Here is an 11764-nt window from a genome sequence, read left to right on the forward strand (position 1 = left end):
TATCAACACTAGTATGATTTTTCAAATGCACGATCCGAAAAATAGAAAATGCCCCTAAAATAAAATTAAATCTTTATCATTTTGCTTGGATTGAATTATTTCTTTAATGAAAAATTACATCGATCTCAATGATAGGAAAAGGAGCGAGTACGACGTTTCCCCCTTTGCTAAGCGAAATAAATCCGATATGCGGCGCTGATTTAAATGTCACTCTATGTCATTCCACAATGATACATTTTTTGGCTTGACAATATATAAGCTCTTCATTCAACATGCATAATTTTTGAACGGTCGAGTAAAAAAAAGAAACATATCATAAAATATTCTTCTTACGTTTATTTTAAATTTATTTGTTTAAAAATAACAATAATTTCAATTTTTTTTTTCATAGATTGAACAAGAATCTAATGTAAAAAGTAATACCAATGCGACACCTACCGTTAAAATAGAAAAGGAAACTTATTTGGAATTGTAACATTTTGGTCCGCCATAACAGCATCTTCGTTTTGCTTCTCTGTGATTGGTCAAGTAAAACGAAGATGCTGTCATGGTGGACAAAAATGCTACAATGGATACCAACTAAGTTTCTTTTTGCATTTTTACGGTAGGTGTCGCATTGTCATTACTATTTACATTGGATTCTTATTTAATCGATGAAACATTTTTTGTTGAAATTATTGTAATTTATAAACAAATTAATTTTTTTATAAAAAAAAAATTTAATAAATTTTTTAATGAAAAATGTTAGAAAAATATTTTATGACATGTTTTTTTTTCAACGATTCAATAATTATGAATGTGTATGCATTTTAAATGAAGAGCTTATATATTGTCAAGCCAAAAAAGTATTATTGTGAAATGACAGAGTGACATTTACATCAGCGCCGTATATCGAATTAATTTCGCTTGGCATAGGGGGAAATATTTTGACAGATAGTACTCGATCCTTTATTTTCAAGCAATTCAATACACTATCAACTGGATACAAATCGAAATAATATTGGACGTATAAATTAAAACGTAAGGATTCGTATCTAACTTCATATCTATCACACATGCAATTGTTTGGGCAGTGAAAGCTGTTGTATCTTAAAGAGCGTCAAAAAATCTACTAAATTCGATCTGTCATGTGAAAACAATTCTGCACACACAACTTTTTTATTACGATTAAAATGTCGAATTACGTTCCAACAAAACAGCATTTGCGGGAAGCAATGCTTTTGTACTTTAATCAAAAGAAAAGTGCTTCTGAATGTCATCGTTTGTTGTCGGAAACGTATCCCAAATATTCAATTTCAATAAGTGTATGTGAAAAATGGTTTAAAAGATTCAGAAGTGGTGATTTTGACACGGAAGACAAAGAGCGTCCAGGCCAGCCGAGAAAATTTGAAGATGAAGAATTGGAATTGTTACTCGATGAAGATCCATGCCAAACGCAAGAAGAACTCGCTAAATCATTGGGAGTAACTCAAGCAACCATTTCACAACGTTTAAAAGCATTAGGGTTCATCCAAAAATTTGGAAACTGGTTGCCGCACGAATTGAAACCGAGAGATGTTGAAAGGCGTCTTACCATCTGTGAAATGCTGCTCGCAAGACAAAAAAGCAAGTCATTTTTGGATCGAATTGTTACGGGCGATGAAAAGTGGATCCCCTACGATAACCCAAAGCGAAAAAAATCATACGTTCGACGAGGCGTACCAGGACCATCGCAAGCAAAGGAAGATATTCATGGTTTCAAGGTAGGGTATCGTGTATTATGAGCTGCTGGAACCGGGTGAAACAGTCACAGGAGATCGCTATCGACTACAACTGATACGATTGAAGCGAGCATTGGACAAAGATCGGAAAGAATGGAGGAAAAAACACAACCGGTTAATTGAACGCTCTAGAATAAAAACAACTTATTGTTTACTCGCATATCGAATCGCGACTCAAAACGGTTGCATATCAAAGCGAGACAATATTTCGTTACCAAAGGAATAAAGAACATTAACTTTTTATTATACAAAATGTGTAAGTTTCGTTTTGTGCTGATAACTAGCTACTGTTCTGCCTTGTTTTAGTAACAGAATTTTGTTTCGCTTTGATATGCGACGTAGTTTAACGGTATAAACATTTCGCACTTTCAAAGGCTCGGTATAGAACACACAAAAGGTGAAAAAACTTCTTATTTTCAAATCTCATATACAATCAAATTTTTATTGCGCAGTTGTGTGTGAATAGAATGTCCGTTGTAACGATTTGGGTGACAAAGATGGCAAATTTTTATGTTCTGATCACATCACATGATATAGACCATTTAGTGGTGTTCGAGAATTGAGAAAAAAAAATAAGATTTTTGTTTTACTTTTTATTCTATACGGAGTCTCCGAGAGTTTCATATAAACTCGCCTTGCAATAGCCAAATGACGCCTTTTGATTCAATCACGATTAGTATTCGCTTACTATTCAATAGGCATCACATAGCAAGTTTATATGAAACTCTCGGAGACTCGGTATAGAGCACTCAAACAGTGAAAAAAGTCCAGATCGTGATTTAGATGATATGGAATGCGATTTTTTTCATTCTGATTTCACCAGGTGATATAGAAAATTGAGTAGTATTTGAGAATTGAAGAAAAAAAAATAATTATTTTTTTCATTTTTCGCCAATTTTTGCCATCTATGTGGGAAGCTTGTATGAAAAACACGGAAGACCGCTGAAATGACAAATGCAAAATATGTGCGGACGTACGACAGTGCCACTGATGCCTATATCATCTGGTGCGACTGATTGTAAAAATTTGCTGTTTCTGTCACCCAAATCGTTGTTCAATGCTATCTCGCTCACCCTTACATGTAATTAATATAATTATATATATTAATTACTTATATTAATTATTATATTAATTACACACAACTGCGCAATAAAAATTGCTGATACAAGCCATTTGATTGTATATGAAATTTGAGAATAAGAAGTTTTTTTCACTTTTTGTGTGTTCTGTACCGAGCCTTCGAGAGTGTGAAATATTTATACCGTTAAACTGCGTCGCATATCAAAGCGAAACAAAATTCTGTTACTAAAACAAGGCAGAACAGTAGCTAGTTATCAGCACAAAACGAAACTTACACATTTTGTATAATAAAAAGTTAATGTTCTTTATTCCTTTGGTAACGAAATATTGTCTCGCTTTGATATGCAACCGTTTTGAGTCGCGTTTCAATATGCGAGTAAACAATAAGTTGTTTTTATTCTAGAGCGTTCAATTCTTCTTCATGACAATGCTCGGCCACATGTTGCAAATGTCGTCAAACAATACTTGGAAACAACTAATTGGGACTTCTTACCCCACCCGCTGTATTCACCAGACATTGCTCCTTCTGATTACTACTTGTTTCGAACGATGCAAAACGAATTGGCAGGCAAACGCTTCACTTCTTCGGAGGAAATCGCAAATTGGGTCGGTTCGTGGTTTCGTTCAAAACAACAACCATTCTTTTGGCACGGAATCCATGAATTGCCTGGAAAATGGGAAAAAGTAGTGGCTAGCGATGGACAATACTTTGAATAAAAAAATGTGTACCATCCTCTTGAAATAAATGCCCAATTTCAGTGAAAAATCCTTACGTTTTAATTTATACTTCCCATACAAAACAATTGTTAGATACAATGCCCAAAAACATAACATTATTATGTAAGAAAAATCCACAAAATAATAAAAAAAATAAAAATAGAACCGAAAAATATATAAGAATAAAATGTGTTTTGATTCTGGAGTTAGCATTTGTAGCATACAGTCTCGTATACGTATATGCTTGTAAGTATATATGCAAATGTGTAAGTGAATTTTCATTTGAGCACGTCAAAAAGCATTTTTCGCTTTCATTGCGCGCATACAATATACTAACGTCTCATTTTCACTGTCTTCGCTTTTCCTATGTGCATGTAATGGTGAAAGACATCGTTTTCGCCTTCGGAAATACACATCATGCACACACGACTATAACTTGTATAGTTTTTTTTATATATGTATATCTGCAGAAACCTAGCTATTTAATGTTTCAAAGAAAATTAAACTAATAAGGCTTAGTAAACCAAAAAAGCTTGGCTTTGTGTATATTTTATTCTGGAAGCAAAACGTTGACTGTTGAATTCAGAAATAAAATGAAAACAAAATACAAAAGTGCTTCACACACAGTATTTGAAACAATTTCAATTTAAATTATTGAATGCGGAATTTTTGACGTACTCAAGAATATTCAATATTGTGGGTGATAAATGGATGTAAATAAAAGTGTTTTCATAGATTAATGCATTACAAAAGCGAAAATTGAAATAAATTGAAAGTATTTTATTTATTAAACAATGTTTAATTCAACCGAAACGATGCATTATCCTCAATGGTTTATTAACCATAATTGAATTGTTTGACAACAAAAAGTGTATGAAATATAAGTTCTCCGGAAGAACGGTTTCTTTGCCGTTCATGATTCAAGAATTATTCAAGAGAGTTCAAGTTTATTGTTGTTCTTGTTGTATTAAAACAGGAAATGTATTTGCCAACATCAACGTTATTTGAAATGGTTAAACATATTTTTGCATAAAATTTAACGATTTTTTAATGATTTTTTTAAATATTCGGTAAAAACAAATATGATTGAGAATAGCATTCTGATGCATTAAAAGTGCGATTTCAACCAATAATTGTAATTTGCATCAAGTTTGAAAACATGTCACAAATATAAAATTTCATTTATCTTACACACGTGTGTGTTGAGATCTGGTCATGCGTACATCGATGCAATTCCCCACCGTTCCATGCGCTAGTACTGACACATTCTCCAGATAATTTTTTCATGTCTATAGTTGGCTTTCACCTTGGAAAAGAATACTAACATTTGTATGAGTTTCAATATCATATATAGTTGTGTACGAATCTCAGCAAAGAGAAAACTCACTCAGAAATGTGATGAAAACCCAAATAAATCCCATTATATGGCAGAGCAATTGCAAAACCAAATTTAAAGCAAAAAAATAATAAATGTTCGTTTTAAATATTCACAGTATTTAATGTGTTCATACCATAATAAAGGTAACAATGATTCATCGGTGAGTTTTATTTGCCAGATCTTTTCAAATACATTGTTATTCCTAAAAAAATGGTGTAATTTTATGTCATTTTATCTCCATCAACTAAAGTGCTCAAAAAATGAATCAACATGCCAATAATTTGAACTGAAAAAGTCAATTGAAAAAGTTGAAGATAAGAAAAGTAAACAAAATAAAATTGGTCCATTTGTGGGTGAAAAGAAGAGATAAAAAGTTGCAAGAACATTTTGTATCAGTGCATATTACTGATTAAACCATTCCTCCACACAGTATGGCTTCGGTATGTTCATCATCGAATTTTGATTATACAAGCATTTTTATTTGTGTAAAAAAAAGAAATAAACTTTATATAATGGTTCCCCTACATATTCATAGGTAGCCGCTTGGCTGCCATTTGCGCGTGCTGCAGCCATCGGATGGGTGCCAATTGCTACGCACCCACTTCCACCGCCACCAATTCCAAAAGATCGACGGAAAACCGATGACGAAAAATTGCTTATCAATGTGTCTGGCCGACGATTTGAAACGTGGCGAAACACATTGGAAAAATATCCAGACTCTCTGCTTGGCTCAAACGAACGCGAATTCTTCTATGATGAAGAGGTCAAAGAGTATTTTTTTGACCGCGATCCAGATATATTTCGACACATTCTAAACTACTATCGAACTGGTAAAGTGCTTACTTATCGATTATTTTAAATCTTATTCTTTTCTTTTGTGATTCTCCCCTTAGGTAAATTGCACTATCCAAAACACGAGTGCTTAACAAGCTATGACGAAGAGTTGGCATTTTTTGGTATTATGCCGGATGTAATAGGTGATTGTTGCTATGAAGATTATCGGGATCGAAAACGTGAGAATGCTGAACGATTGATGGATGATAAATTATCAGAGAATGGTGATCAAAATTTGCAACAATTGACAAACATTCGACAAAAAATGTGGCGAGCCTTCGAAAATCCACATACATCGACTTCCGCTCTAGTTTTTTATTATGTGACTGGTTTTTTTATTGCCGTTTCGGTAATGGCAAATGTTGTCGAAACAGTTCCATGTGGATATCGTCCGGGACGTGCTGGAACACTGCCATGCGGCGAAAGATACAAAATTGTTTTCTTTTGCTTAGACACAGCCTGTGTCATGATTTTCACTGCCGAATATTTATTGCGACTATTTGCTGCCCCGGACCGTTGTAAATTCGTGCGAAGTGTCATGAGTATCATTGATGTGGTGGCCATTCTACCATACTACATTGGATTGGGAATCACCGATAACGATGATGTGTCTGGTGCATTTGTCACATTGCGTGTATTTCGTGTGTTTCGAATTTTTAAATTTTCACGACATTCACAAGGTTTACGAATTTTGGGTTACACACTCAAATCATGCGCCTCTGAATTAGGCTTTCTTGTATTCTCATTAGCAATGGCTATCATCATATTCGCCACTGTTATGTTCTATGCGGAGAAAAATGTCAAAGGAACTAATTTTACATCAATACCAGCTGCTTTCTGGTATACCATTGTAACAATGACAACGCTTGGGTAAGTTTATCAAAATTAATATTATCCAAATAGCCTAGTAACACTCGAAATGAATGGCAGAAAATCTATACGATTTTATAAAATGCATTTTGTATGTGTTCTTTTCTTGCTCATTTTTACAATTCAACCATTGCATCTGATTTTGATGATTATTATCATATCATCAATTAGCTACGGTGATATGGTGCCAGAGACAATAGCAGGCAAAATTGTTGGTGGCGTGTGCTCTCTGAGTGGAGGTAAGTAGTTCGATGAGCAAATTAAAAGCAACGGTTATGATTCCTAAACTATATTAATTGTTTCTACAGTGCTTGTCATCGCATTGCCTGTGCCCGTCATCGTATCCAATTTCAGTCGAATCTATCATCAAAATCAAAGAGCAGACAAACGCAAAGCACAGCGCGTAGGTTTCATTAAAAAAAAAAAACAGATCAAAAGAAATCTTATAAAATCCATTCTTTTTTTTAAATTATTCACATTGAAATGCAGAAAGCGCGTCTGGCCCGTATTCGTATTGCAAAAGCATCAAGTGGTGCTGCATTCGTCAGCAAGAAAAAAGCCGCAGAAGCTCGATTGGCAGCACAAGAATCTGGTATCGAGCTGGATGATACATACCGTGAAGAGGATATTTTTGAATTACAACATCATCACTTGTTAAGATGTTTGGAGAAGACGACGGTTAATTCATTTGCACTTAAAAATGTTTGCCCCAAATTATTTTAAGGTTACTTAAAAAAAAAAAACGTTTTCTTATCCCCCGCAGGATCGTGAATTTGTCGAATTAGAAATTCCATATAATGGTCAACCCAAGCGACCAGGCTCACCATCACCACTAGCAAGTCCTACGCATTCCACAAGCAGCACTATGGGCTTGATACAGTCATGTTGTGGCGGATGTTGTTCGCAAAGATATCAGGTATGCTTTTTTGCATTTATACATTTAAATTTGCAACGCTTGCTTCTATTTTAACAATTTAAATTGCATATGCATCCGTGAGTCAGCATAAATCTTTCAGTTTTTTTTTCAATTTGAAAATATCTTTTTACTAATTATTAACGAAAACAAATGCTTCATAAAAATTAAAAAAAAATGATTATTTATTAAAAGTTATATTTGCACGTTTCACCATTTGTTTGTATTTTGATGTTTCATCATTACAATTTATTTTCTTTCAAAAGAGTTTTTTTTAAAATAAAAAACAATTTAAAAAAATTCATCAGGAGAAAACTCGATGAAAATCTGTTCCAGTTGTGAAGGATTTTTGTAATACTTAAAATAAACATCATAAAACTGAATTATTTGCCTCTAATCTTAATTTTTGTGATTAGCCATCACACAAAACCAAAATGACATTCACAGAAAATGAATTTGATAAATTGACTAACTCTGGTGATTTATTGAGAAATAATCATTACAAATTACAGAGTTTCTACACAAATATATCAAAAGATATTTTCTATAAAGTACACTGTAAAATAGAAGGGATTAAATATTAATCATTTGGGATTTTTCATCAAAATAATCCAAAAGGATTAAATTTTAGCAATGTAGGATTAAATTTAAATACTTACTAATTGTAGCGAATTGTAGGACCACGTTGAAATCCCGCACAAAACCCAGGGCCTACGGCCGAGAGCTCCGCGCTTGATTCAGATGAGAACGCAATGTTCGTTGTGTTGTTTGTTGATTCTGAAAATGACAATGATTATATCAATTTCTAAATATGAACGTAAATTAAAAGTATGTGTAGCTTCAATTGATTAGATAAATTCAAAGCAGAATTATTGAAATGATTACATACTTGATTGGATGCTGCTCGTCTTGATTGTCGAGCTCGTGCTGGTGGTGCTGGCGGTGGATCTCCTCCTCCTGCATTTTCTTCTTCTTCTTCAACATGCCGTTGAAATGCTGGATGTAGCTCTATATTCATAACAGCACACCATCCTGTTTGTTTGTAAGGAATAAAAAAAACGAATTCATTGTCTATTGTTCATTGACTTGTTCATATTAAACTGAGAGCATATCAATTTAACAAACACGAACCTTTGTAGAGAATGTTACGACCTGCATTTGCATCACGATTCCAGGTGATAGTACGCCCAATTCGAGTTTTCTCTTCATATTTACGAAATTTTGATGCCATACGTGGACCATCAGTACGGGGACGATGTTTTCGTTGCTGCGTCAATTTGCGATTGCTTTTTCGTGATTCAATCGGACATTGGGCTTTTCCAAGCACATTTTCTCCACACAATGGTTCGCATCCATGGCATGTGAGATAGCGATATTTCTCCTTTACTTTGCCCCTTTTTGTCGGTTTTTCAAGTTCACGGAAGCACAACGAACATAATTTGGTCGTCCGAAATTCGTCCACCTCGACCACTGTACATTTACGGCGACGTTTCAACTTCTCGAACAAATCTCGCACCTTCGATCGAATATATCCTCGGGCTGGTGAATCTGCCGCAATGAAACGATCACCGACAAATATGAACGTTTGCTTACCATCGATGAGCTTGGTTGCATATGCATCAAGTGCTCTATTCGTGTCAATGTACTGGAGAAATGCTTGCAAAGCGTATTCATACTGTGTGTATGCTGTGAACTTTTCTTCAAAATGACGCAAAATATGATCAGCATATGATTTATGGTCTTCGGCTCGTGGACCAGGCTGCTCATCAAATGACTCACGATGTAGACGCATCTTTTCATCGATTTCAGTTGTCAACTTTTTGCGCCATTTGTTCCGTCGCGATGAATTTATCATATCTTGGTATTGGCCCGATGTCAATCGAATGATTGTTTCAGTGCGATTATTTCGATCGTTGAAATTGTTAATGCGCACACCACCAATGACCAAACGTAGTCCAGGATCGAGACCATACACTTGTTGGCTTTTCAGAAGCATCTCTTGTGTCTCTTTCATACGCTCTTCATCTTTTTTTTCAATGATGAATTTTGTTCGTTCCATCAAAAATGACATACCGACACCATCTGTTTGAATGGAGTTGTCGAATTTTATTGTTGCATGGCCATCATTTTTGTTTCTCGGTTCTCTTTTGATGCTATCGATGTCGAAATACAGACGCCATAATACATCCCATTCTTTATTTTTGATGTCTTCCTCCTGTTTTGGGCCGCCGTTTTTATTGCGAAATAATCGATGTGGACATTCTATCTGTCTCAACATGCGATAAAACACTCTACGATCAATTCGAATGTAATGTCTTTCGAACGATGACGTTGGTACCACGGTGAAAATTCTGTATTCACGAAGCTCGGTTCGTTCACCTCGCTTCAATGTGGCTTTTCGTTCACGTTCATGATTGCGAATGTACCCATTTTTGTATATTTTCCAAAAAATAAATTGATAAAATTACTCGTGTGATATTTGTAGAATTGTCAAAATGGAAAAAAATGGCATAAAAAATACAATCGTTTGATTCACAATAATAAATGAACGAAAACTCACTGTTGCAAATTCAGGAATATTGGTATGTATTTGAACCAATTGCTTTCCATAGCAAAAAAGTACCCTTTCCCATCGTCGAATCGGATTGACTTTAATGTATTTTCCAGTTCCCACATCAAATTCAGGTCTGGCACACAGTTGGAGTTTCGCTTGAATAAGAAATCCATGGTGTCATCAATTTGTGCTTTGCTCGCGTTTTGATGTGTGAAAAACTTTCGGATGCGTGAGTGAGCGTGCATACAAATATTATTTTTGTAATTTGTATAAAACATTTGTACTGCGTATTCAACTACATTCCCGAATCCTCCAATTACTGGAGCTCGAACACCGTATTTTTGGCAATAGTACCAAATGCCGTAACACAACCTGTACCCGCTTTCTCTGGCGTCGTTAAATGCATGCTCAATGAACTGAACGCCGTAAAACCAATCTCGAAATAAGTTTTTGTCGACGAATTGAGTATAGAATGCTTCGATTTGCTCGTCTGTACTGCGCTTGAAATGATCACTGGTGAAATAATGCAAATTCAGTGCACCCAATATGTAGCACCGTGTCATTTCTAATACGTATACGTCAATCAACTGAGCAAATTTTCCAGTGTTAATGGGCAGATTCACTTTTAAACCTTTTCGAGCACTTTTTTTAATTGTTTGGTGTTCTTTAATTTTTATCTTCTTTCGTGGCTTAAACGCCGATTCGTGATTCCGTTTGCGACCGCTCATTTTTAGCAACTTTTAACGTATTGGAATCTCCACCGATATTTATACCTCGAAATATTGATGAATAATCAAAATATATTTTGATAAATATAAAAGTGCCGGTTTGAAAATATTCAGGCCACTGTTATATTTATCAAAAACTACAATGACTATGATAGACTATGCATGCCATCAAATAAATTTATTAATTATACTCAAAAATCGGTTGATTTAGCAATGTATTATTGTTGATGAATTTATAGGTTCCTGGTATTTTAAAAACAGGCCTCTAAAAATTTATCAAAATATACAATCACCGATTCATGTGATCGAACGGGTTCACAATAAACAAATATCAATGCGTTCATTTCACTCTTGCATAAATACAATTTCATAATTCTGCAGTCCGATTTCAAATGCTGACAAAATGTTCGCTAAATTACACTCCCAAAGGTGTGATACGGAATTTATGTTGATATTCGATGCAAAAGAATCTTATTGAAAATCATTCGTCAACAAAGCAAGAATTAATCTTTCGTCAACACGCATTTTACGATAGTGTTTCGGTTGTTCAAGATTCTGATGGATTTTGAAAATTTTGCAAAATGTTTGCCATGTTACCCTTTTGAAAAAAAATCACTGAGCACACAAAAGCGGTTGTGACATGGAATGTTGATATTGATGCGAACCGACCCAAAATTCTATTGAAAACCATTCGCTAATCAATTCTTTACTTTGTTTTCACTAGCTATAAAACATTTTATCAGAAATCTAATAAATTGCACAGAAGCGATGGAAAAAAGGATTCTATTGAGAATTATATTCTAATAAACAAACTAATCGAAATTCCAACAGAAACAAAATTTAGTTTTTTCGACAACGGTGCACGTGGTTTACACAATAAACATAAGACCGTGAAAGGTTATGTTTGCAATCGAATGACAATGACAAGCA

The 11764-nt window shown here is 34.5% G+C and overlaps 1 protein-coding gene and 1 long non-coding RNA gene across 4 annotated transcripts; both read left to right on the forward strand.

Annotated features, from left to right (window-relative positions):
* The first annotated feature begins 4086 nt into the window (after window positions 1-4086).
* LOC116352678 (potassium voltage-gated channel protein Shal) lies at window positions 4087-7637 on the forward strand. Of its 3 annotated transcripts, none has more exons than XM_031785426.1 (9): window positions 4087-4270; window positions 4912-5095; window positions 5186-5375; window positions 5471-5765; window positions 5829-6639; window positions 6811-6878; window positions 6948-7042; window positions 7129-7317; window positions 7403-7637. In XM_031785426.1, exons 3-9 carry the CDS (start codon window positions 5367-5369, stop codon window positions 7607-7609), a joined length of 1674 nt encoding a protein of 557 aa, XP_031641286.1. In that variant the 5' UTR covers window positions 4087-4270; window positions 4912-5095; window positions 5186-5366; the 3' UTR covers window positions 7610-7637. The 3 variants fall into 3 exon arrangements, with proteins under 3 accessions (XP_031641286.1, XP_031641287.1, XP_031616326.1); XM_031785427.1 differs by having other exon boundaries at window positions 5051-5095; XM_031760466.1 differs by lacking the exon at window positions 4087-4270 and adding an exon at window positions 4337-4569 and having other exon boundaries at window positions 5051-5078.
* A 147-nt stretch (window positions 7638-7784) lies between these two features.
* LOC116352665 lies at window positions 7785-10549 on the forward strand. The gene is made up of 2 exons (XR_004202310.1): window positions 7785-8594; window positions 8692-10549. It is a non-coding gene; the product is annotated as an uncharacterized LOC116352665 (long non-coding RNA).
* Window positions 10550-11764: the final 1215 nt, after the last annotated feature.

The sequence above is a fragment of the Contarinia nasturtii genome, unplaced genomic scaffold (genome assembly GCF_009176525.2).
Source record: "Contarinia nasturtii isolate CC-2019 unplaced genomic scaffold, AAFC_CNas_1.1 Cnas_scaffold_187, whole genome shotgun sequence".
Classification (NCBI taxonomy): domain Eukaryota; kingdom Metazoa; phylum Arthropoda; class Insecta; order Diptera; family Cecidomyiidae; genus Contarinia; species Contarinia nasturtii.

Excerpts from the sequence above, each read along its gene's own strand:
- LOC116352678 (XM_031785426.1), top strand. Across the intron at positions 7,043-7,128 it reads ACAAACGCAAAGCACAGCGC|AAAGCGCGTCTGGCCCGTAT; the intron begins GTAGGTTTCATT and ends ATTGAAATGCAG. Across the intron at positions 7,318-7,402 it reads GATGTTTGGAGAAGACGACG|GATCGTGAATTTGTCGAATT; the intron begins GTTAATTCATTT and ends TATCCCCCGCAG.